This window comes from Rhamphochromis longiceps, linkage group LG23 (genome assembly GCF_057381845.1).
Source record: "Rhamphochromis longiceps isolate RC_006_pf linkage group LG23, R_longiceps_female_GT1.1, whole genome shotgun sequence".
Classification (NCBI taxonomy): Eukaryota; Metazoa; Chordata; class Actinopteri; order Cichliformes; family Cichlidae; genus Rhamphochromis; species Rhamphochromis longiceps.
In genome coordinates this window covers 25,109,197-25,130,018 of record NC_140578.1, presented here as the reverse complement: position 1 = coordinate 25,130,018, position 20,822 = coordinate 25,109,197, and the positions used below count along the sequence as shown (strand labels likewise).

The 20,822-nt window shown below is 38.9% G+C and overlaps 2 protein-coding genes across 2 annotated transcripts; one reads left to right on the top strand and one right to left on the bottom strand.

Moving 5' to 3' along the window:
• The first annotated feature begins 1,329 nt into the window (after positions 1–1,329).
• Positions 1,330–2,974, top strand: LOC146642041 (claudin-34-like). Its single transcript, XM_085399176.1, has one exon. It carries the CDS (start codon positions 1,726–1,728, stop codon positions 2,425–2,427), a length of 702 nt encoding a protein of 233 aa, XP_085255302.1. The 5' UTR covers positions 1,330–1,725; the 3' UTR covers positions 2,428–2,974.
• A 1,238-nt stretch (positions 2,975–4,212) lies between these two features.
• On the bottom strand, positions 4,213–20,036 carry sumo1 (small ubiquitin like modifier 1). Its single transcript, XM_085397982.1, has 5 exons — positions 19,929–20,036; positions 19,457–19,531; positions 10,153–10,230; positions 9,936–10,007; positions 4,213–7,103 (listed from the first exon to the last, which is right to left on the bottom strand). Exons 1-5 carry the CDS (start codon positions 19,938–19,940, stop codon positions 7,035–7,037), a joined length of 306 nt encoding a protein of 101 aa, XP_085254108.1. The 5' UTR covers positions 19,941–20,036; the 3' UTR covers positions 4,213–7,034.
• Between the last annotated feature and the right edge of the window lie 786 nt (positions 20,037–20,822).

The window sequence follows — 20,822 nt, the reverse complement described above, 5'->3', positions numbered from 1 at the left end:
GTGTATAATAGATATGAGGAACAAGTGTCGGTAACATGAGTGAGGGTAATCTGCAGGGCTGAATGTTCATTTCATCAATACTGAGAGAAAATGGTGTGTGTTTTCTTTCTTTTCCAGCATGTAGAAAGTTCCTTTAGTTTTAGTTTAATATTACAAAAAGCGAGATACACATAATGTCTGTGGTGTTGTATTTAAAGCCTTTAAGCATTATCTAAAACTCGTTTAGTTGTTAGAGGAGAAACAGAAACACAGTTAATTCCTTTAAAAAGTGGAAGCTAAACAAAGAAATTATAGCAGTTTAGTTGGTGTCAGAAACCAGACAGAGATGACATAGGTCATTATGTACATTTAACTGTGTGTTTAGCTTCATTGTCAAATTCATTTATGGAAGTCAAACAACTCTGTGAATAATCATAAAACAGCACCTGGACACTGTAAAGCTGTTTCTCACCATGTATGCTCATAAGACTGCATATTTGCATACGTTAACAGTGGGCTTAAATGGGGCCCAGTGAAATTCAAAGGTACTTATCGGTGTCTGTAGTTTATAAATTAACTAAAGTTACCAAAAGAACAGCTATGATTTTATGTATCTACAGCAGATGGACAGTATCTGAAAGTGACGTCTTTAGAAACAGGAAACAGTCCTAGTGGATCAATGGCTGTCAAGAAGCCATTCTTAGAAAGAGAAGAGAAACAGAAAAGGCTGAGCTATGCCAAATTAAAATTACAATGGCATCTACAAAAAATGGTGGAGGCTCTTTCATGGTTTGAGCTGCATTTCAGTGGTGTTGGAGATCTTGTTCATGACGCGACAATGATCGCAAACACACTGCTAATGCAGTAAAATCATACCTGGATAGACAAAAAACAGAGTGGAGCACCATCAGTCATGGATCGGCCTCCCCAGAGTCCGGACCTCAACATTATTGAAGCAGTGTGGCATCATGTTGACAGAGAACAGAACAAAAGGCAGAAACATCCAAAGAAGAGCTTTGAATGTCCTTCAAGAAGCCTGGAGAACTATTCCTGAAGACGACTTAAAGAAATAGCAAGAAAGCTGCCTAAGAGAGACAGACTGTGCTGAAGAATAAAGGTGGTCACACCAAATAATGACTTTTAAGCTTGTTAGAATTGTACAAACTCTGTTTTTAACTTATATACTGTATTTACAAGCATTCATGGGCACGTTTCGGTAAATCTCTGTGTCCATTTCCCATTTTTCTAACAACATATGTCCAGGCAATTTAACACTTCAGGAAATCTTTCTTAAAATAAAAGTGAAGGATACAAAACTAACAGTCTAATATATTAAGAACTTTGAAGAATTTTCACAGAGATACTAAATAAAAATACCTACAGGCTACTTAAAAAGGAAGTACATATGGTATTTATAGGAAGTATGTCTGCACTGAGATGGTGAAGAGGAAGACAGTCCAATTGAAATGCTGCCCTGTAGTCTTTGTTGATGGTGCTTTGTTGCTGCTCACTAACAGCTGTGTCTGTGTTTCTTTCCTCTCAGAGGGAGCTGCAGGTGCTTGTTTAGGAGGTAACCCAGGAGACGAAGGAGGGAAAAAACTGACAACTTGTGAGACGAGAACAGAACAACAGCAAGACTGTGCTGGAGCACCGAAGAGTAAAACATGACAGAGGTGACATCGCCCACCTTCCACCTGTGTTCGGTCTCCTGTTGACACCTTCAGTAGGATCAGGAAATCCACTGCTATGACCTACCTGGCTCACACAGGCCACGCCCAGTTTGGTGCTCTCGGGCTGGCCTGTTTGGGATGGATGCTCACCGGCGTGGCTCTTGGACTGATCCAGTGGAGGGTGTGGCAGGTATCGGACAGGGCGGTGATCACCTCCGGTGTGGCATGGATCGGACTCTGGAGGGTCTGCTTCGCCAGCCACACCGTGGTGAGCGAGGGCTTCAAGGTTATGTACTGCAGGTACATCATGCTCACCGATTCCTTCACGCCACCTGAGATTGCTGCAGGTCAGGTCCTCATGCTCCTGTCTCTGCTGGTGGGGGTTTGTGGGAACGCTAGTGGTGTTTACTCCATGAGGATCGTCTACTTTGGGATAGGTAAGAACTCTACGGTCCGCCGCGGCTTCATCCTCACGGGAGTGCTGTGCCTCCTCGCTGCTGCGATATCGCTCGTGCCTCTCCTCTGGAATCTGAGCGCTGTGGTGACCAATCAGACCATCGAGTTCCCGCCCGAGTTTAAACTCCCCCCAGCACCTGAATCTCAGCACGTGGGAGGCGGCATTGGTGTCGGGATGGCAGGATCGGTCCTGATGATTGTCTCTGGGATTATTTTCTGCACATACCGATTACCAAAGAGGCCTTTGAGAGAGCAGGTGCACCAGGAAAATGACACCCGGGGGGAAGATAACCCCACATTTGAGTTTCAGGAACACTTGTGAGGAGTTTGTGTGTGATAAAATGGACAAAAAAAAAAAAAGGTTTTTGCACAGACTTTACACTCGTTTCTTCCTTTTAACTCCTCAAATGTTTACAGTGACTCATCTAGTTTTATAATCTCAAGGAGGATGACTCATCTGCTGACAGCAAACACCCATAACACCCTCACCTTCATATGCCTGAGAAGCAGGAAAATGAAGATAACATGTTTCTTACAAAACAGACAACTCTTTAACTTATGGTTTAAAATTGGAGCCAAAAAATCCCCCTTATAGACAAAAGCTGTTAAGCTACTTTAAAAACTGCATTGATGCGTTAATAACGCTCATCTGCTAAATAGCTGAATGTAAATGTTACACAGTGTACTGAATAAATTATTGTGTGCTGAAATTATTTTATTACACTTCCTTTTCAGATTACGTCACATTTTCAATGTTTTATTGCACCTCGACTGAAGTAAATGTGAAAGTGAGAATACTGTGACGGGGGTCTGTGTGTACAGCGATACCTTTAATCTGCAGATTTCTGAAAACAGCTCAATAAATTAAACACAAACATGAGTCACAAGAAAGGCACTAAGTGTCCCATCTGTAAGCTGTGCTGTGGATGAATGTGGTTGTTTTGTCTCAAACGGGAAAATTCCCACCACTGCTCTTCAAAGGTCTAAAACTGTTTGCTATTTAACCCTCTTAATATTTTATTCTTGACTGTAAATACAAATGATTTTTACTGGTTTCCTTCTGCTCAGTCAGTATCTGACCTTTTCTACTTCCCTTCATGCTTTCGTCATGTAAGCTTTTGTTCCTAATTTTATTCTTAAAACAAAGAACATTGGTACAGTACATGGTAAATTACAACAATAAACAATATAAAATGTTTTTAAAAAATTGGGAAATGATAAAGTACATGATAAAATGCAATATTTTTTTTTATAAATAATAAATAAGTAAAAAACTAAAATAGAAAACTATAAAAAAAAATGAAATGCAAGAATATAAAAAAAATATGGCATACTATTTTAGATATTTTTACTAAAGATATAAAGAAAATGGCAATTATAAAAATTTAAAGCAGAAAATAAAATTTAAAAATTCCTAAAATTAAAAAGTCTAAAAACAAAATGCTAAATTACAATAAATACAAATATCATGTAAGCATGATGCAAAATGCAAACTATTTTAAAAGTGTAAATTATAAATATAAAAGAAAATTAAAAAAAAAAAAAATCCAAGTTTACAAAACTCAATTATTTTAAAAAAGATATTCATACAACCAAAAATTCTAAACTAAAAACTATATCTTTTAATTATAAAATGTAAAAGTATAAAAATAAAATTCAAGCGTATAAATAAAAATATTAAATTTTAACCTCATTATTACAATGAAATATAAAATTAAGAAAAATGCAAAATTACTTATTAATTGTGGTAAGTTTTACATTTAATTTGATAGTGTAGCTGCACAAACTGATGAAAACAAATGTGTTTTCTGGACAAAAGTATTGAGATTCACCTATTTGTTATTAAGAACTGTTGCCATAAAATCAAGCACCCAGTCACACAGCCTATTTGTGACATAATGGGTTTCCTAATGGGCTCGCTCAATTTGTGTCTGGCTCTTAAAGGATGTAGTGAGTTCAGTGATCCACTGCTCAGTATGAACATCTGGAACAGGACAAATATTATACGAAAAGCATAACAGGACCACTTTAAATTATTGGACTACAACAAGTGCATAAAGCAGGCACGCACGCACACACACACACAAAAACATGCAACACACCTAAGTTTTGTTTTTAAATATTTTATTCAAAAAAAGCCAAAAGCTCATCTCCAGAATTTCAAACCATCTGTATCAATGTTCCTCGAGTGGCGGACAGTCCCTTCACCTCACCGAGATCGGCGTTATGGCTCAAATAACAGCCCTGTACGTCTGGGTGGAGTTTGGGTGGAGCAGATATATCACCAATGCACAAAAAGGACAAATTTCAAACAGCCGGCCAGGTTGAGAAAATCTTATCTACCTATTTTTTTTTTTTTTTTTTTTTTTTTTTTTTATGCACACACCTCTGGGAAATGACAGCCACTGATCATTACTTTATTTAACGTTGTTTTTCCTGCTATGAACTCTGAGGTGCTGCTTTAACCTGATTTAAATGTGAGCCAGAGCTCTGGGGCTGCGTTTACCTTCTGGAGGAACTTCATACAGTACACAGATTAAGAGTTTCACTCCAAAACCAGGAAAGCAAAGCTTTAAAAACACGCGCCAACACCACAGCAGAAGACCTTTCTTTGCACAAAACTGCCAGAGGACTTCAAAAATCTCTGTGACTGTCAGCGATTGAAACGTGTCTATAACAGGTTTATATTTTCATACATAATTACGGAATGAAACCCTCAAACATATTAAAATAAAGACACTGGAGATATACATGGCATATCATTCACACACACTAATACTGAATACAACATATACACGTAAAGAGCAAGTCCTTTAAAAATGGGTTCAAATCTGAAGTAGTTTCATTTCAGGTTGGTTATTATCATCTTACAATATGGTGCAGTTTAAGAAACATGGCACACGGAGGATGATCAACATAAACTCTTATGTTGTCCACTTCTTATGATGGACTGTCCACTAATCCAGCTGTTTATGAGCCCTGAATGTCACACAAAACAGGTGGAATGAAACGTCTAACCTGTTTCTTTTCTCCCCAAACATGAAAATGAAAGCTTAAAAGGAAGAGTTCATCCAGAAATCCCTGACTATCACCACGCTTACACCGGGCATCGACAGGTGAGCTCACTTTTAATCTCAGCTACAATCGAAAAGGACAAATATTTAATGGCTCTACCGCAGCTCAAGCAAGCTGACGAAAAGATGGCTGTCCCAGCCTCATTAATTTGTATGTACTGGACATAAAATATAAATCATTTTAATACAAGGGGTGCTACGAAAGTATAGCGCCACAAATGGGAGGTCTGTACAGCTGTCAAATTAATCCAGAATTATGGCTTCTAATAAACATGACGACCAGGATCAAAAGAATGTAAAAGAAATTCTTTTTAAGCAACCACCTGTTTCTCCAAAATAGGGTTTTTGTGGGTTTCTCAGGTGCTTCACACGTACAGAATCATCCAACAGATGCTGAACATCATGTCTGTTTTCCATACAGTGAAAGATCCCCAAAACATGTGGCCTGCTTCATAAGCCTCATAATTTCCCTTTAAAGGTGGTTAAGTGAAATTATTGTGTTTAAAATTACCCACAAGCTCCCTCAGAATGTAAAGAAACAAGTCCTACGTGTTGTGTTTATGAGATGTCAACTCAGGCTGAACTAGGGCTGAGCTGTACTTTGACGTTATACCAGTTTCTACCACAATATGGGTGCAGTGAGTCAGTGTGGCCTTTGTTTAGTCAGACAAATTATTAAGAAAACATTTTTCTTAACAGAGAAAGCCCCTGAGGAAATGGTGATAGGACTAAAAAGAAATAAAACGCTGCCCCTGCTGATGAAAACCAAATTCTGCATTTTTTGAATTTGACTGTTTTAACAAAAAAATAGATACCGGTAAGATTTGTCTTAAAAGTTAAACAAATAGATGAGATACTGTATTAAATGATCATGATTATAGTTCAATCATAACTTGAGCTGTTGTGAGTGACAGCAACCAGATGTGGGTCGCATGTTAATGCCAGGTGTTAATACAGCATATCTGTTTCAGCTTCCTAACCAAACTGAGGATATGGTACTCCACCCCATCGACCAAATACGGCCACTTCTGGCTCAAAAAGAAAAACATAACAGCAGATGAAATGTTGAAACTCCAAAAAACAGGTGATCCCATGGTGGCTACAACCCTAATATTTAGTTTCCTTTCCAATATAACCCAAATAAACTGCTTGTGTATGTACTGTGTAGTGTACAAATATAAAATATATAGGCAAATTTTTTACTCCAAAGATCCATGTTTACAGGGTTATAGAAGGCAAATAGCAGAAGACCTCAAATTGGGCATTTTTAGCACGATCAGAAACAAACCGACCTGCTAAACTTGACAGCTTGCTCCAACCTTTTATTGTCAGGAGGAGTTATATTTAATCTATCTTGGTAAAGAGGTGGGGCACATTCAAAAGAAGAAGATCAACTCAAACTTTCAAACTATCAAATCCCATACAGTCATCGGCCCAGAACAAAAAACAGCGGGTACTGAAAATAGAGATTAACAAGGAAACCTGAAACTCGAGGGTTGAACTGAAACAGAGCAAACCTTTTTATTCTGGGTGAACTAATCCTTTTACTGCAGCTGCTTATTATAGGATCATTTATTTCTTCTGAAATAACTACATGGATGATTAAAAACAGGCAGGAAAAAGAACGTTTTTCTTGGTAAATGTGGGCTGAATTCATCCCTGCACTTCAGAGAACCGGTGGTCCATGTCCTCGGCCTGTTCGCCTGCCTGCCCACACACACATGGAAGCCCTAATTGAGTCCGTTTTGATCCAGATGGTTTGAAACTGAACAAAAATACGTACATACATACAAAATAAAATACAAAATAAGTAAAAGAGGAGGAAGAAATAAAAGGCTTTAGAAATGTGGGAGGTTTAATTGTTCCAAAGTCCGCCAGTCTGTTCTTGATACACCTCGATGACGTCCTCGTCCTCCATTCCCAGCTGGCATTAACACACAGCACAGAGACACGTTTTAGTACAACAGTAATTCACTTCCTGTTATTTGCAGCTCACCAAATCCTGCCTCACATCCAACCCCAACCCCTTCGTCACTACGTCCATGAACCCTCTCCCTGAGACTCGCCCCACCCACTCCTTTGATTTAGATGATAGACCCCAGGTATTTAAACTCATCTACCTTCACTTTTCCACTTGGCCCTTTCTCTAATTCACACACACATATTCTATCTTGCTTGTACTGATTTTAATCCCTCATCTTTCCAGAGCACACCTCCACCTGTCTGGGCTCTCTTCCACCTGCTCCCTACTCTCACTACAGGTCACAGTGTCATTTGCAAACAAACTGACCTCATCTGTCAACACGTCCATCAACCCTACAAACATGGTTATCAGAGCTAATGCCTGATGTTATTCTACTTGATGTAATCTGTTAGTGCAGTGGATAAATGCATAGCTGCATTAATACATCAGAATGTTTGACTAACATAAAAAAAAAAATCATTCATACAGGTGCTTAAAGTATTCATAATAAAGTTTAAGGGCCATGCAAACAAGTTTTATACAAGTTTCCAAGGGAAAAAACAAATAAAAACAAAAATAGGAAATAATGAGATGGATTTAAGATATGAGAGGAACCTGGAAAAAACTGGAGCGTTCACAGGGTTGCAAATTTAAACACTTTCCACAGTGTAACACAAAGTCAGTTAAACTTCAGGGATATCAGTGTGTCCAGTTAGGAAGCAGAAACCACCCAGAATCCATTTCAGCCGCTTTAATTTAATTGAACTGTTTAGCAGACTGATTTCTCTCTAGTTTAGCTTTGTGTTAGTGTCCTTGTCACTGCTGCAGTGCTGGAGCCCTGCAGACCATTCAGAATGATCAGGTAATCCAGCTCTTCCAGGACAAGACAAAACAGCTTGTTATGCCTTACAGCACATTTTCAAGAGTGGAGGAGATAATCAGGGGATGGGCTGTCACACAAGCAAAGGTCCAGCAGCAAGACAACCTCCAGCGAGCTGTTAGTGAGCATGTTTCTGACCATAGCTGGACTGGCCATCGGGCCTCCCCCTTGTTTAGCAATCACGTGATTTTTGCGCATTGCATGCCGGGAACTCGTGGCAAAACAATCCAAGTACCGCATCAAATGCAAGCATTTGCAGCAACGCAAAACGTTCATTCTCCGGTTCCAATACCTTCTTGTTTTTTCTTTGCCGCACAAAAAAGGAATGTACAAAACAAAAGGAGAACAATGCCGGTCCGTACAAAGACAGACTCGACTAAGAAAGACAAAGAAAAGATACGAGGAAAAAATCAAAGGAGTGAAAGGGTCAGACCCTTACGAGCACACAGAGTGGACAAAAGACGTTAGTGTGCTGCCCAACTTTCACCACGCTCAGATTTATAATTATACGGTTCTTGGAGTGAGTGCATACACTCATGAAGTTCAGTAACTTCAGGTCACTGCAACAAGCCCAGGTACAGTTTACCGACGGATGGGTACAGGACCTTGAAACGCACCGTGTAGAACGAAAGACCATCGTACGAACAAAGGTAAGTTTACCAGTCTCACAAATCGTTGTCATAAATACACATTCGTTAACCGTTTATTAATATAACCTTTGAGCTCAACGGTAATTAATTAGTGGAAATAATTTCTGGTAGCATTACAGAAATGTAGCAGTGACAATAATACTGTATGCTGTAATCGTACTGGGCAATTAGTGATACAAAAAACCTGTTTTATCCTGTGAATAAAAGTATATGTTTTTGTCAATGTACCATAATAACAGAAGCGAAACACAATATTGTGTCAGGACAATTCACTATTTATGCACAATAAATAAAGGAGCGACAATTTCTGTTCAGCGCCAGACTTGCTTGTAACCTATATCACCAATTATGTTAAGAAAAATGACGTATTAACTACTACAAAACTCTGACCTTTGTGGAAATGCTTGGAGCAGACTAACCTGTGAGCTGGAGTGTTCTGAGACGTTATATTTGGTATATCCAGACCATCCGTCGGCTCTTACTTCGGAAACATGGCTTAAAAAAAAAAATTCTCTTCAACGACGTAATCCGATAAAAAAACAAACAAAAAAAACAAAACAAAAAAAAACGATCTCTTTACCCGTTGGCTTCCCGTGGCTGTCATGCGACCGGCTATTGCAGTTAATAATACAACAGCTTCTTGCCATTTTTTGTGTTTCTTTTTATCGCTGTGTAACTGAGTTCAATTGAAAGCCTGCGTGCGCTAGTACCTCTTGCCACAAGTTCCCAGAATCCTTTGCGGTTTTACCCCTGAATGACGTCACATTTTCAATCTTTATCCTGGTGGGCCGGTCTCTAGTCAAAATGCCCGGGCCGATTTTTTGACCCAGTCCAGCCTTGTTTCTGACCAACAATCAGAAACAGACTTCATGAGGATGATATGAGGGCCATGCACTCACAGCGACAAACTGTATTTTATTTGCTGAAATATCTTGGTCGTTTGAGATTAACAGCACTTTATAAATAGTTACTACTCCCTTTCCAGAAGGTGTCATCACACTGGGTACCCCCGCTTGTTTGATTTGGCAGAACGTTATGTTGGATGCCCTTCTTGACCCAATACAAAACAAAAGCACGAAATAACAAAAAGGAAATAAGGACGAGATAATCAGTGCAACACATATTGATAAAAACTGCAGTTTCTCTTATGGCCACTCAAGACTGACTAGTAAAAAAAAGAAAGAAAGAAAAAGAAAGGAGGGACTCTGGATAAATGTGGGGAAGAGCTTAAGAGGACAGTAAAGCCTGAAGATGAAAGGTTACCTCTTTGGGAGTCTGGTTGTCTGCGATTCTCTGTCCTTCAAACAGAAACCTTAGCGTGCTCGCTGGGACGCCCTGGAGGGAAAACACAAACATACAGAGGTTGGTTTTTATGTTTGTTTCTTTTTTTAAAGTGACTTACTCCTGAGCTCTCAGCCCTCTCTGTGTGTGGCCTGCAGTCAAACTTGTGTCACTGAGTAACTGGGAGTGACTGATTTACCTGTCTCTGGCTGTATGACTCCTTCAGCTTCTTTAGATGTGTTGTCATTTTCACCTTAAAGTGGATTTCACTGCTGTCCTGTGGAGGCAAGCAAGGCAGTGATAAGAAACACAATCCCAGGAACTTTATTGTGTTTATGAACCGCCGCTTGCCTGACAATAACCTTCACTTTATATTGTGTCAAGTCAGATTCCACAGCGCAGGCGGACTGTAACACTTAATAGCTTGACTCCGTGTCATACACTTCTTTGTGTTGTTCATTGTAAAAGCGTTTCCTAGCATGAATTCTGCTACAATGTCTCAAAGGTTTTAGAGGACTTGGTTCACTGGTGTGTCAAAGATAAGAGACTTTATTAATATTTCCCACTTCTAATTAATACGGGGTTAAATTTTTCATCTCTTTTTTCAGTTATTTCAGAAATCAAAATGTTTTGAGAGTCTGAAACAGTTTAAAATATTCCACAGCCGTCCCTCTCCCCAGCCACCTTCTCCAGTTTATCAGAGGGAACACCGAGGTGTTACCAGGTCAGTCGAGAGATAGAATCGTTTCAGCGACTCCTGGGTTTGGGCCTCCTCCTGGTAGGACATGACTGGAACATCTCCCCGGGCTCCTTTGGGCCAGGCACACACCTCTTGATGTTGTGCTGTTTCCACCACAGCCGGGTTGAAGCCACAATTGTGCAGTCGTGTTAGTTTTTACCACTGATAACCTCATTATATCAGTACAGAAGCTCAGAGAGTCACGTTGCAACAGTTTGGAAAGATGTCGTGTCTTTTATCTAAGACAGATATTCCAAAATTACCCAAATAATCCTAAAAGCAGATGTTTCTGTTACAATTCATATTTATGTAGCACCAAATCACAACAACAGTCGTCTCAAGGCATTTTATATTGTAAGGTAAACACCCTACAATAATACAGAGAAAAACCTCAACAATCAACAAGCACTTGGCGACAGTGGGAAGGAAAAACTCCCTTTTAACAGGAAGGAACAAATTCAATCTGAAGAAAAATCTGGTTCGTAACATATTTGACTTATTTTAATTTTGTGCAAAGACACCCAACCTATTTAGAATACTGAAACATCAGAAATCACAAGTCAACGCCTCAAGTCAAAGTTTTAAAAACACAGACTTACATACATTTTTCCATCCATTGGGCAGCAGTAGGGGAGGCATATTTGAACTATTTGTGGCAGGAAACATTTTTATGACTAAAAATATCACAACATCACATAGAAATGTACAGCACTCGCTCACTTGAAAGGTGATGTGCCAACGCTGCCAAACAGAGTCTGTGGAGAGATAGGAATAAAAACTATCCGAGTTTCCCTGAACCACTCGTGTAGTTAGCTTCTAGCTTCTAAGCCCCTTGCAGTCATACTATTCTTACAAGCATCAGCTTGTATTCGTTTGTCTGGAAACTGGTTTAATTAAACACGCATATTAATCACCCGCTATTGTCCTTTCCGTTTTTGGTGTGGCGTAGGACCTGGGTCATGACAGTGACAGTAATATTTATCTTTAACTTTGTCTATTGTGTCCTTTGATGAAATTGTTGCCGAGCATGACTTAGCCCACAGCCAGTTCTTTAGATATTCACAACTGATTTTATTAGAACACAGCAAACCAGTCCTTGTCCATTCCAGGCGTATCAACACTCGAAGAAATGATGGTGAAGGGGCTTGACTTCTAAAGTGTATAATGAACTCGCCAGAAACGTCAGTAAAGAAGCTTGAGTCCTGGAGAGAGGACCTACAGGAGAACATCTCTATTGAAGAGTGTGAGAGGACTTGTGCCAAGGCACAATCACAAACAGTGAACACTCATTTAAATTTCTTGCAGTACAACTGGTTAAAGCATACTTTACGCTTTCTACAGTACCATCCCAGATGTTTGCATAAAATGTGACAAGGAAAAGTGAACGATTTTCCCATGTTTGTGGCAGTGTCCTGAAATTTGAAAAATTCTGTGAAGAAGTAAAACAATGCACTGAAGAAATATTAGAAATAAAAATACATTTAGAACCAAAACTTTTTCTGCTGGGTATTTACCCAGCTAATTGTAACATAACAAGGAAGCATCAGCTATTTTTAGACATAAGGCTGCTGATGGCCAAGAGAATGCCTGCAATTGCTTGGAAAGAGGTGGATAGACCAAGGATGGGTAAATGGATTTCAGAATTAACATCAACTCTGCCCTTAGAAAAGATCACCTACGCAATCAGGGGTAAACAACGAAGCTTTGACAGCATCTTCAAAAAAAACTTTCTTGCAAATAAAGACTTTCCCGTTTGGTGGGAGCCTTTGGGGATGACTCATAAGTGGCCCTCTGCAGTCCATTTGGGATTATGTTTACTGCTTGGCATTGAACGACTACTTTGTAATTTACGTGTAACGTATACCTGCGAGTGTGAGTAATGTATGGTGGGAGTCCCACACAGTTATCCCCCCCACCTTTTTTTTCCCTTTCATGGTGTTATATGTACCATTGCAGTATATGTAAGTTGTGTATGTAAGTTTACAAGGCTCGCAAAATTTCAAAATCTCTGGTAGCCCTTCGGGCAGGCATTCTTCAGTTTTTGGTAGCCCAAAATAAATTTAAGTAGCTCGAAAAAAAAAAGACAGCAATTTTTTTATGTTTTGTTTCCGTTACAATATTATACTTTAATGTATAATATTGAAACGGAAACAAAAATTAATCAAAAAAATTGTTAAAATACAAATCACAACAACTGTATAAAAATTACAACCATCAACTCAAATACTTGGTTCTCATTGAACAGAAATTTCTATGAACTTGTAAGAACTGTGTAGAACATGAATCAGTCTGTGTCAGATCCTGAATTTGAAATTTCCACTGAAGTCACGGGTAAGAGACAAGTGGAACCAAGATCTAGGCCATTTGCTTTTTGAAGTTTGCAAAGACTGCTAAATTTTGCCAGTGGTAGTTCACTCTTTGCAACATAGCACGCTGTTCTAAACAGCTTTTTCAGGAGTTCTTGTTGTGCTTGGTTTATTTTTAGTATGTTTTTTTACAATTGCTGTTTGTTCTGGGAAAGATACTGCAGACTGGGAAATAATGCATTTCTTGCATTTCTCATGGGTTCTGATGAGGTCTTTCTTAAAATTACTGGTCCCAGTAACAAAGGCGCTTGTCGACTCAGAAATCAAATGAAACTCACAACACACCTGGCAGAACATCATGTTATTTAGCTTGTCATATTCCAGCCACAGAAATTCTTTTGTCCATGAAACCAAAAAAGCTGCGCTTTCTTTTTGCCTCAGTCTGATTTGTCATAACTTTTCCGTTTTGCGGTAGGCTTTTCTTTGGCTGCCCCTTCTTCACCCTGACCTGTCTTATTTGGCTGAGCAGAACTAAAATAAAAGCGTAAATCCTGCTGCTTTTACACACGTACTTACATAACGATCAGCGATTCTTTGTGCACTCAACCTCTCACATGTTTAAGCTTGCTGCGGGAGATTTCACTTGTCATGTTTGAATAGTAAGCTAATGAGTGATAAGACGATGTCAGAGGAATTGGTGCACAATTAATCGCCACTCACCAATCAGTGCTGCTGCTCTCTACACACCGTTCGCGCGATTGCAAAATGAAATTGAAAGCAAAAAACAAGCGCAAATTCAGACGCAATTTCAATATGTCACATATTGACAGTGGCTCATCGATGCCAATGACATAATTACTCAGCTACATTGGCGAAAGAATGCAAAAGCATAGACATTTATTTTCCTTCCTATGATAGCCCAACGAGCAGGGCTGAGTTAGATTTTGGTAGCCCGACTGGAAAAATCGCTAGCCCCGGGACGTCGGGCTAGCGATTTTGCGAGCCCTGGTTTAGCTACTTGTTTTGTTATGTTTTAGTGGTTGTGTACAGGTGTTATGTTCGAAAATAAATAAAGACACTGTTGGGAAAAAAACCCCACTTTGTCTTATTGTGCATTTTGTCTCATTTTGGCAAATACATTATACTCATAATACATTAAAGGCAAGGTGGAGGAAGTTTAAAACTATAGAAAAAGAATAATTCCATCATTATTTAAGATGTTCGATTTCACAGTTACTGTCATTATGGTGTACAGCATCAAGCCTAGCCCTTAAATAGACTGATCAGATCTCAGCAGCCTGAACACAAAGTTTTCAATATGCTGAAAGCTAAAAAAAAAACCACACTTTTACAAACAGAGACAGAGTGTAAAAATATAGAGGAAATGTCTTTAGCCATTAGGGTCAAAGGACTGAGAAGGAAAGATGACTCACTGTGGTTGTTTATGTTGTAATCCATTAAGTGCCAATCATTCCTACTTTATAGTTGTTAGAGCTAGTAGTGAAACTTAAAAAAATAACTAAAATAACTGAACATTGTCAGACAAAACTAAGCAGCAAAAAATAAAACACACTATGGAAACCAATTGAAACTAATTTCAAAGCAAAAAATACAAATGTGGAAAATGATGTGCTCACTGAGTGGCTAAACATTTTTGTGAGGAGGATTCATGGGATTTATCAAGCCTGGAAAAAATCTGAGCTAAAACAAACAGATGATTAGCTGCTGTAGGAAACTGTGTGGTTATTAAAATCCACTGTGAAAGAGAAGAGGATGACCTTCCTCAGGGTGAGTTAAACGCACCTATACGTGCGGCTCTTTCCACCCAGAAAACATCACGGTTGACAGCAGAGATGCGAATCCAATGAAGTGAAATTACGAGGATACATATCCAAGCTTTCTTTGTGTTAGCCGGCTTGACAAAGCCTAAAAGCTCTTCCAGAGATAATGGGTGTCAAGGCACTTATCATCTTTCTCCATTAACTCAGGCTTTCTGCTTCACCCTCCTCGCATGTTAACATGAAAGGGACTGTTCATTGTGTCATTTCACGCTTCCTCCTCACAAAATGGATCAACTGAGCACCGTCCACTCCAATCAGAGACTTTATCACTGAGATCTTTTCTTTAATTAGTGAGTTCATGAGTTACTTTATGAATAAATATATCCATTTTCCCACCCAGTGTGCTTTAAGTCAGCTTATTAGCTACACATTAGAGCTCTGATACTCAAGACTACTGAGTATGTTCACATCTGACTGTCTCCAGTAACATAATAAAGGAGGAAATCTCTGCTTTGTTGCCAGGCCAAAGTTAAATTATCTGTACTGATTGAACAGAACTTGGTGAGCAGCAACCTCCCAATATAACCGCTCAGTTTTCTAATCCATGCCATTAACTGCAAATCCACCAGTGTAGAGCAGATTTAGCAGCATTACGACCTAACAAAGACATCTACAGATTCTCTGCGTCTCCGACTGAATTCCTTTAAATTTCAGAATTAAAGCGACGCACAGTTTGCACGGCTGTAACCTTTTATGAAGGCTTCACAGAACAGAATAGCTACTTTCTTGTCATTCAGAACATAGACCAGTTTGCACACATCAGAATGAAATTTAGGGGCATTTACTCACCATGAGACTGTAAGGTATAAAGCATTTAAAAAAGAAGGATATTTACATGTAAGAATAGAGGAAAAATCTGTCTATATAAACATTCACAGTAAAAAAAAAAAAACCCAAACTGAATAGGATCTTAAAAATATACTGCACAGCAATACAGCAGCCAAACAAAGCAGCGCACACTCACCATTCCAGACATACTGGACTGTCCTACATATATGGTCAATTTCAGAAGTTTGCCTCATGCATATATGGAGCAGGGGAGGGGTTACTGTGAGGGGTCATATCTGAAGGTGCATGGCAGACCGTCTTTGGTGGCTTTGTGGCCAGCATCTGTGACATTCAGTGGTCTTTTTTGTTTTGTTAATGCCACACAAAGCAAAACAAACAAAAACGACGACACTACACACTAACGGTTCACTACACACACGCTAAATGTCTCAAATCTCTCAACTTGCCGTTTTCTTTTTCAGCACCATCACTCCCACAACTTCCTCAGCAACCAAATGCCATGTGTTACCATATAACTTTTTCAGGAAAGTCACGTTTTGTTTTGTTCTCATCTCAAGCACTTTCTGTGTGCAAGCGCTGACTATCTAAGAAAAAGCATAGCTTCAATTATTTATCACAGCTCTGGTTTTATCAACTCAAAGTCTGTTTTCCCCTTCAGAAACACAACACATAAACAGATTTCCCTGACGTTTGTGACATACAATTGTATATCGTAGGGCTGCAACTAAAGGACTATTTTGGTAGATGACTAATCTACAAATTTTTCTTTGATTAGTTAGTTGGTCAACGGCTATTTTAATAACTTGGGCAAACCTCCTGTTCTAGGCTCCAGTACTTCACCTGCTCAAGCCTGCCCACCTGTGAATATCACCCTGCTGTCTTGTCCCACAGCAAATTAAAATAATGACCCAGGAAATATTTGTTCATATTAGGGCTGCCACAAAAGATTATTTTGATAGTTGACTAGTCACCGATTATTTTTGCGATTAGTCGACTACTCAGATTCTGCATCCACTGGACGTAAAACATACAGCTTATTGCACCAGCAGCATCTGCTCTTATATAACTATCATTAGCTTACAGCTTTAAGTGTTTAAGGTATGTGCTAACTAAAAATAAAGACAAGATGATAGTTTATTACATTTTAATGAAATTTGCAGATTGTTTAGGTGAAGTTTAATAAACTCAGCCGTCTGCTCCTTGCTATCTAAAATATAACAGGACACCGGAGTAAATTCTCAAGCATCTCACACTTCCGATAATCAGTTTTCTGCTTGACGCTTATTCAGCTGTGTGAAAACAATAACTTTAATCTGAGCCAAACCGATTCACTCAGGAACAAATAAAATACTAAAAAAGCCAAACAATAACATTTTTAAGTTATCTAAGTCACTTATATATGTTTAACCGGAGTAGCGAAAGACGGCGGTGGGTTTGAAAACGATTTGCCGAGAGTCCGGTGTTCTCACGGCTCTAGTGAGCCTTGAACCCCAGCTAGCTATCGAGCTAGTGGGTAACAGACGTCTCCGAAAACGTTGGAGTGCTTTTAAAAATATGTGGTGTCTTGATAAACTGAGCAGATATTTGAAGTTTACACAGCTACATTCTCGCCTGAAAATATGTTAAACGTTTATTTTGTGACCCAGAAAGAATAATAAGAGTAAGATTAAAACTAACTAGCCATTTTTGGAAACTGAGCAGGGCCGCGCTATGAATTCTGGGATAGGCTGGGCCACGAAGCGACCCATCCTTCAAATCTGAGGAAAAGCAGGGCGCATTTATCGGCCGCATATGTCGGAGTCTTCGAATTTGTGTCGCTGTAACGTAATCGGCCTAGAAATGCAGCCTCAGGAGGATGCGGTTCCTGAATTTGGACACAGCTACGATACCGGACACTGCTTCTTCTTCTTCGGGGTTTAACGGCAGCTGGCATCCTTGTGCATGCAGTGCTGTCATCTTCTGTTTCAGTCCCTTATTACACTTTTAAATTCTACTACTTATTCTTGCGTCTTTCGGGATTAGGGCTGCCACAAACGATTATTTTGATAGTCGACTAGTCACCGATTATTTATGCGATTAGTCGACTAATCAGATCATCATCCACTGGACGTAAAACTACAGCTTATTGCACCAGCAGCATCTGCTCTTATATAACTATCATTAGCTTACAGCTTTAAGCTTTTAAGGTGCTAACTAAAAATAAAGACAAGATGATAGTTTATTCAATTTTAATGAAATTTGCAGATTGTTTCGGTAAAGTTTAATAAACTCCTTGCTATCTAAAATATAACAGGACACCGGAGTATATTCTCCAGCATCTCACACTTCTGATAATCAGCTGTCTGCTTGACGTTTATTCAGCTGTGTAAAAACTATAACTTTAATCTCAGCCAAACCGATTTACTCAGGAACAAATAAAATACTAAAAAAAAGCCAAACAATAACATTTTTAATTTATCTAAGTGACTCATATATATTTAACCTGAGTCGCGAAAGACGGCGGTGGGTTTGAAAACAATTTGCCGGGAGTCCGGTGTTCTCACGGCGCTAGTGACCTAGCCCCCGGCTAGCTATCGCGCTAGTGGGTAACAGACGTCTCCGAAAACGTCGGAGCGCTTTTGAAAATATGTGGTGTCCTGATAAACTGAGCAGATATTTGAGGTTTACACAGCTATATTCTCGCCTGAAAATATGTTAAACGTTTATTTTGTGACCCAGAAAGAATAATAAGAGTAATATTAAAACTAACTAGCTACCGCCATTGTTGGAAACTAAGCTGGGCCGCGCTATGAATTCTGGGACACAGCTGCTTCTTCTTCTTCGGGGTTTAACGGCAGCTGGCATCCTTGTACATGCTGTGCTGCCATCTTCTGTTTCAGTCCGTTATTACACTCTTAAATCCTGCTATTATTCCTGCGTCTTTTGCGATCTTACAAAGCTTCAAACGACACGTCGACTATTAAATCAGTCGTCGACGATTTTGATAGTCGACGTAATCGTGACTAGTCGACAAATCGTGGCAGCCCTATTCGGGATCTTACAAAGCTTCAAACGACGCGTCGACTATTAAATTAGTCGTCAACGATTTTGATAGTCGACGTAATCGTGACTAGTCGACTAATCGTGGCAGCCCTAGTTCATATAAAAAAAGCTCTTCTATACGTGCTCAATGTTAAACTGTTTGACTATATACATAATTAATTACTGATATGGTCAAAACCACAGATTAACTACCTAACGTTAGGTGGAAGCGGTTTACTATTCAGAATAAACACTAATATTAATGTGAGTCACTCGTTAAACACGCCAATGCCAAAAGATAATAAATAGCCAATAATAGCCGATAACCTCAATTTGCTGATAAATCAGTCAGGCTCTAAGTGTAAGTGAATAAAACAGAAAGTCATGCGTGTCAAACTTGCTTCGTAGTAAAGGAACCAACTTAAAGGACCACCACCTTTGAGATATTGCAGCATCAATCAAGATAAAGCCAAATATTATATTTTTGTTAAAAGAGCCACTGAGTAGATTTATGGTTGTGGATCTGTAGTTTCAGTTTATGTACACTTTATTTACTATTAAAGTATAAATATACACCCCAAGAATCCTACAAATGCAAATATGCAAATGTTTGGTCAATGTTTTTCATAACAAAACAAACTGGTTATGTCTGATAAGACAGTGTAAAGTGACAGCCTTTACTCTAACAGTCTCTAACTCTTCCCTGGAGCTAACTCTACAATGACACTGGTACAAAAATAAAATGTAACAAAATAACGCTAAAAATATGTAAGAAAGCATCATTAATATCATCTAACATATACACACCTGACCAATCACTTTTAATTTGATGTACTCTCCGTCTTTTTTATCCCCTCCGTCTTGGCTGGATGGTTTTGTCTCCTAAAAATAAACAAACAAACCGTAAATAAACAAAACACCTCCAAGCACGACACACACACACTCATATATATAAATATTTATTTAATTCCAGCGCGACTCGACACCCGAGTGTCACTGCTTTGGAAAACCATGTCACTCTGTTTTGTAACAGTTTCTGTTTCGTATTACTGCCAACAACCGTTGCTCCACAGCAGAACTTTAAATAAGAAACCAGAGCTAGCCGCTAGCCGCTAGCTGCTAAAAAAGCTGTGAATTCAGGCCCGAAGCTACACGAGCTAAGAGCTAGCATATTAGATAAATCGATACGAGCCAGCGGGCATAAATAAAGACCAAGCAGCCTTTCCCCGTTTTCTGCTGGTGACAAAACAACACAGAGCCTTAGGAGCGCATTTCTTACCGTATCTGACATGCTTTTTCTCTGTGTGTGCCCAGGAAAATACACTGACAATAGATGAAGCGTTAGCTCACAGGCGCAGCTCCTGGTTGATGTTATTCGACAGCCGGAATTGACGCATGGGGTTGCTTCTTTCAAAAATAAGAGTCTCTCCAAAGTGAAGCACAGACATGATCGTTTAATTTTGAAAAATATAGTTGGGGTCGATAAGCTTTACTCTCAAAAGAGCAAATTTTACCCTATTTTGTTTGTAAAAAACAAACAAACCCAAAAACAAAACAACAACAAAAACACACTTGAGCCCTATAATAAAGCCTATTACATATAAATTACCCTGTATCCATGTTACTAATAGGTGTAAATGATTAAAATGTATTCCTATCTTCTTTATTACCAAATAAACTGAATAATTTTGGTACAAAATAACCAGTAATATGCTCTGCCGACCGCTTTGAGCCCTACTTGTGATTTTACAAATACAGAAATTTTTGACATAAGCTACTTTTACAACAGAATTTTTTTTTTTTTTTTAATTGCCAGTTTTGATGTAATTTTGACTAAAGTACAGATGTAGATTAACCTTGTTGGAAGTGAAAGAAACCAAATTTGTCCACATACTTAGTTAGAATTGTTAGCTGAGAAGACCCAAGGCTTGAGAATTCAGCAAACAGGCTGCACATTTTTACAGTCATAGAATATGAAGGGTTCCTTACACTAGTGCTGAATAAAGTTCCAAAAATAAATATCCACTGATCACATTTATATAGTGTTTTTAAAGGAAGAGGAAGCCATTGGAGATGGGTAAAAAAAAAAAAAAAAAGCCACATGTAGCGCAGATTTGTGACCCTGAAACTGTGGCCTGTTGTTATGAGGCCAGGCTACGGTTTGTCTGTCCAA

Excerpts from the sequence above, each read along its gene's own strand:
- LOC146642041 (XM_085399176.1), top strand. The coding sequence starts at position 1,726 with ATGACCTACCTGGCTCACACAGGCCACGCCCAGTTTGGTGCTCTCGGG.
- sumo1 (XM_085397982.1), bottom strand. Across the intron at positions 10,008-10,152 it reads AGTCATACAGCCAGAGACAG|GGCGTCCCAGCGAGCACGCT; the intron begins GTAAATCAGTCA and ends TTTTCCCTCCAG. Across the intron at positions 7,104-9,935 it reads ACAACCAGACTCCCAAAGAG|CTGGGAATGGAGGACGAGGA; the intron begins GTAACCTTTCAT and ends TGTTAATGCCAG.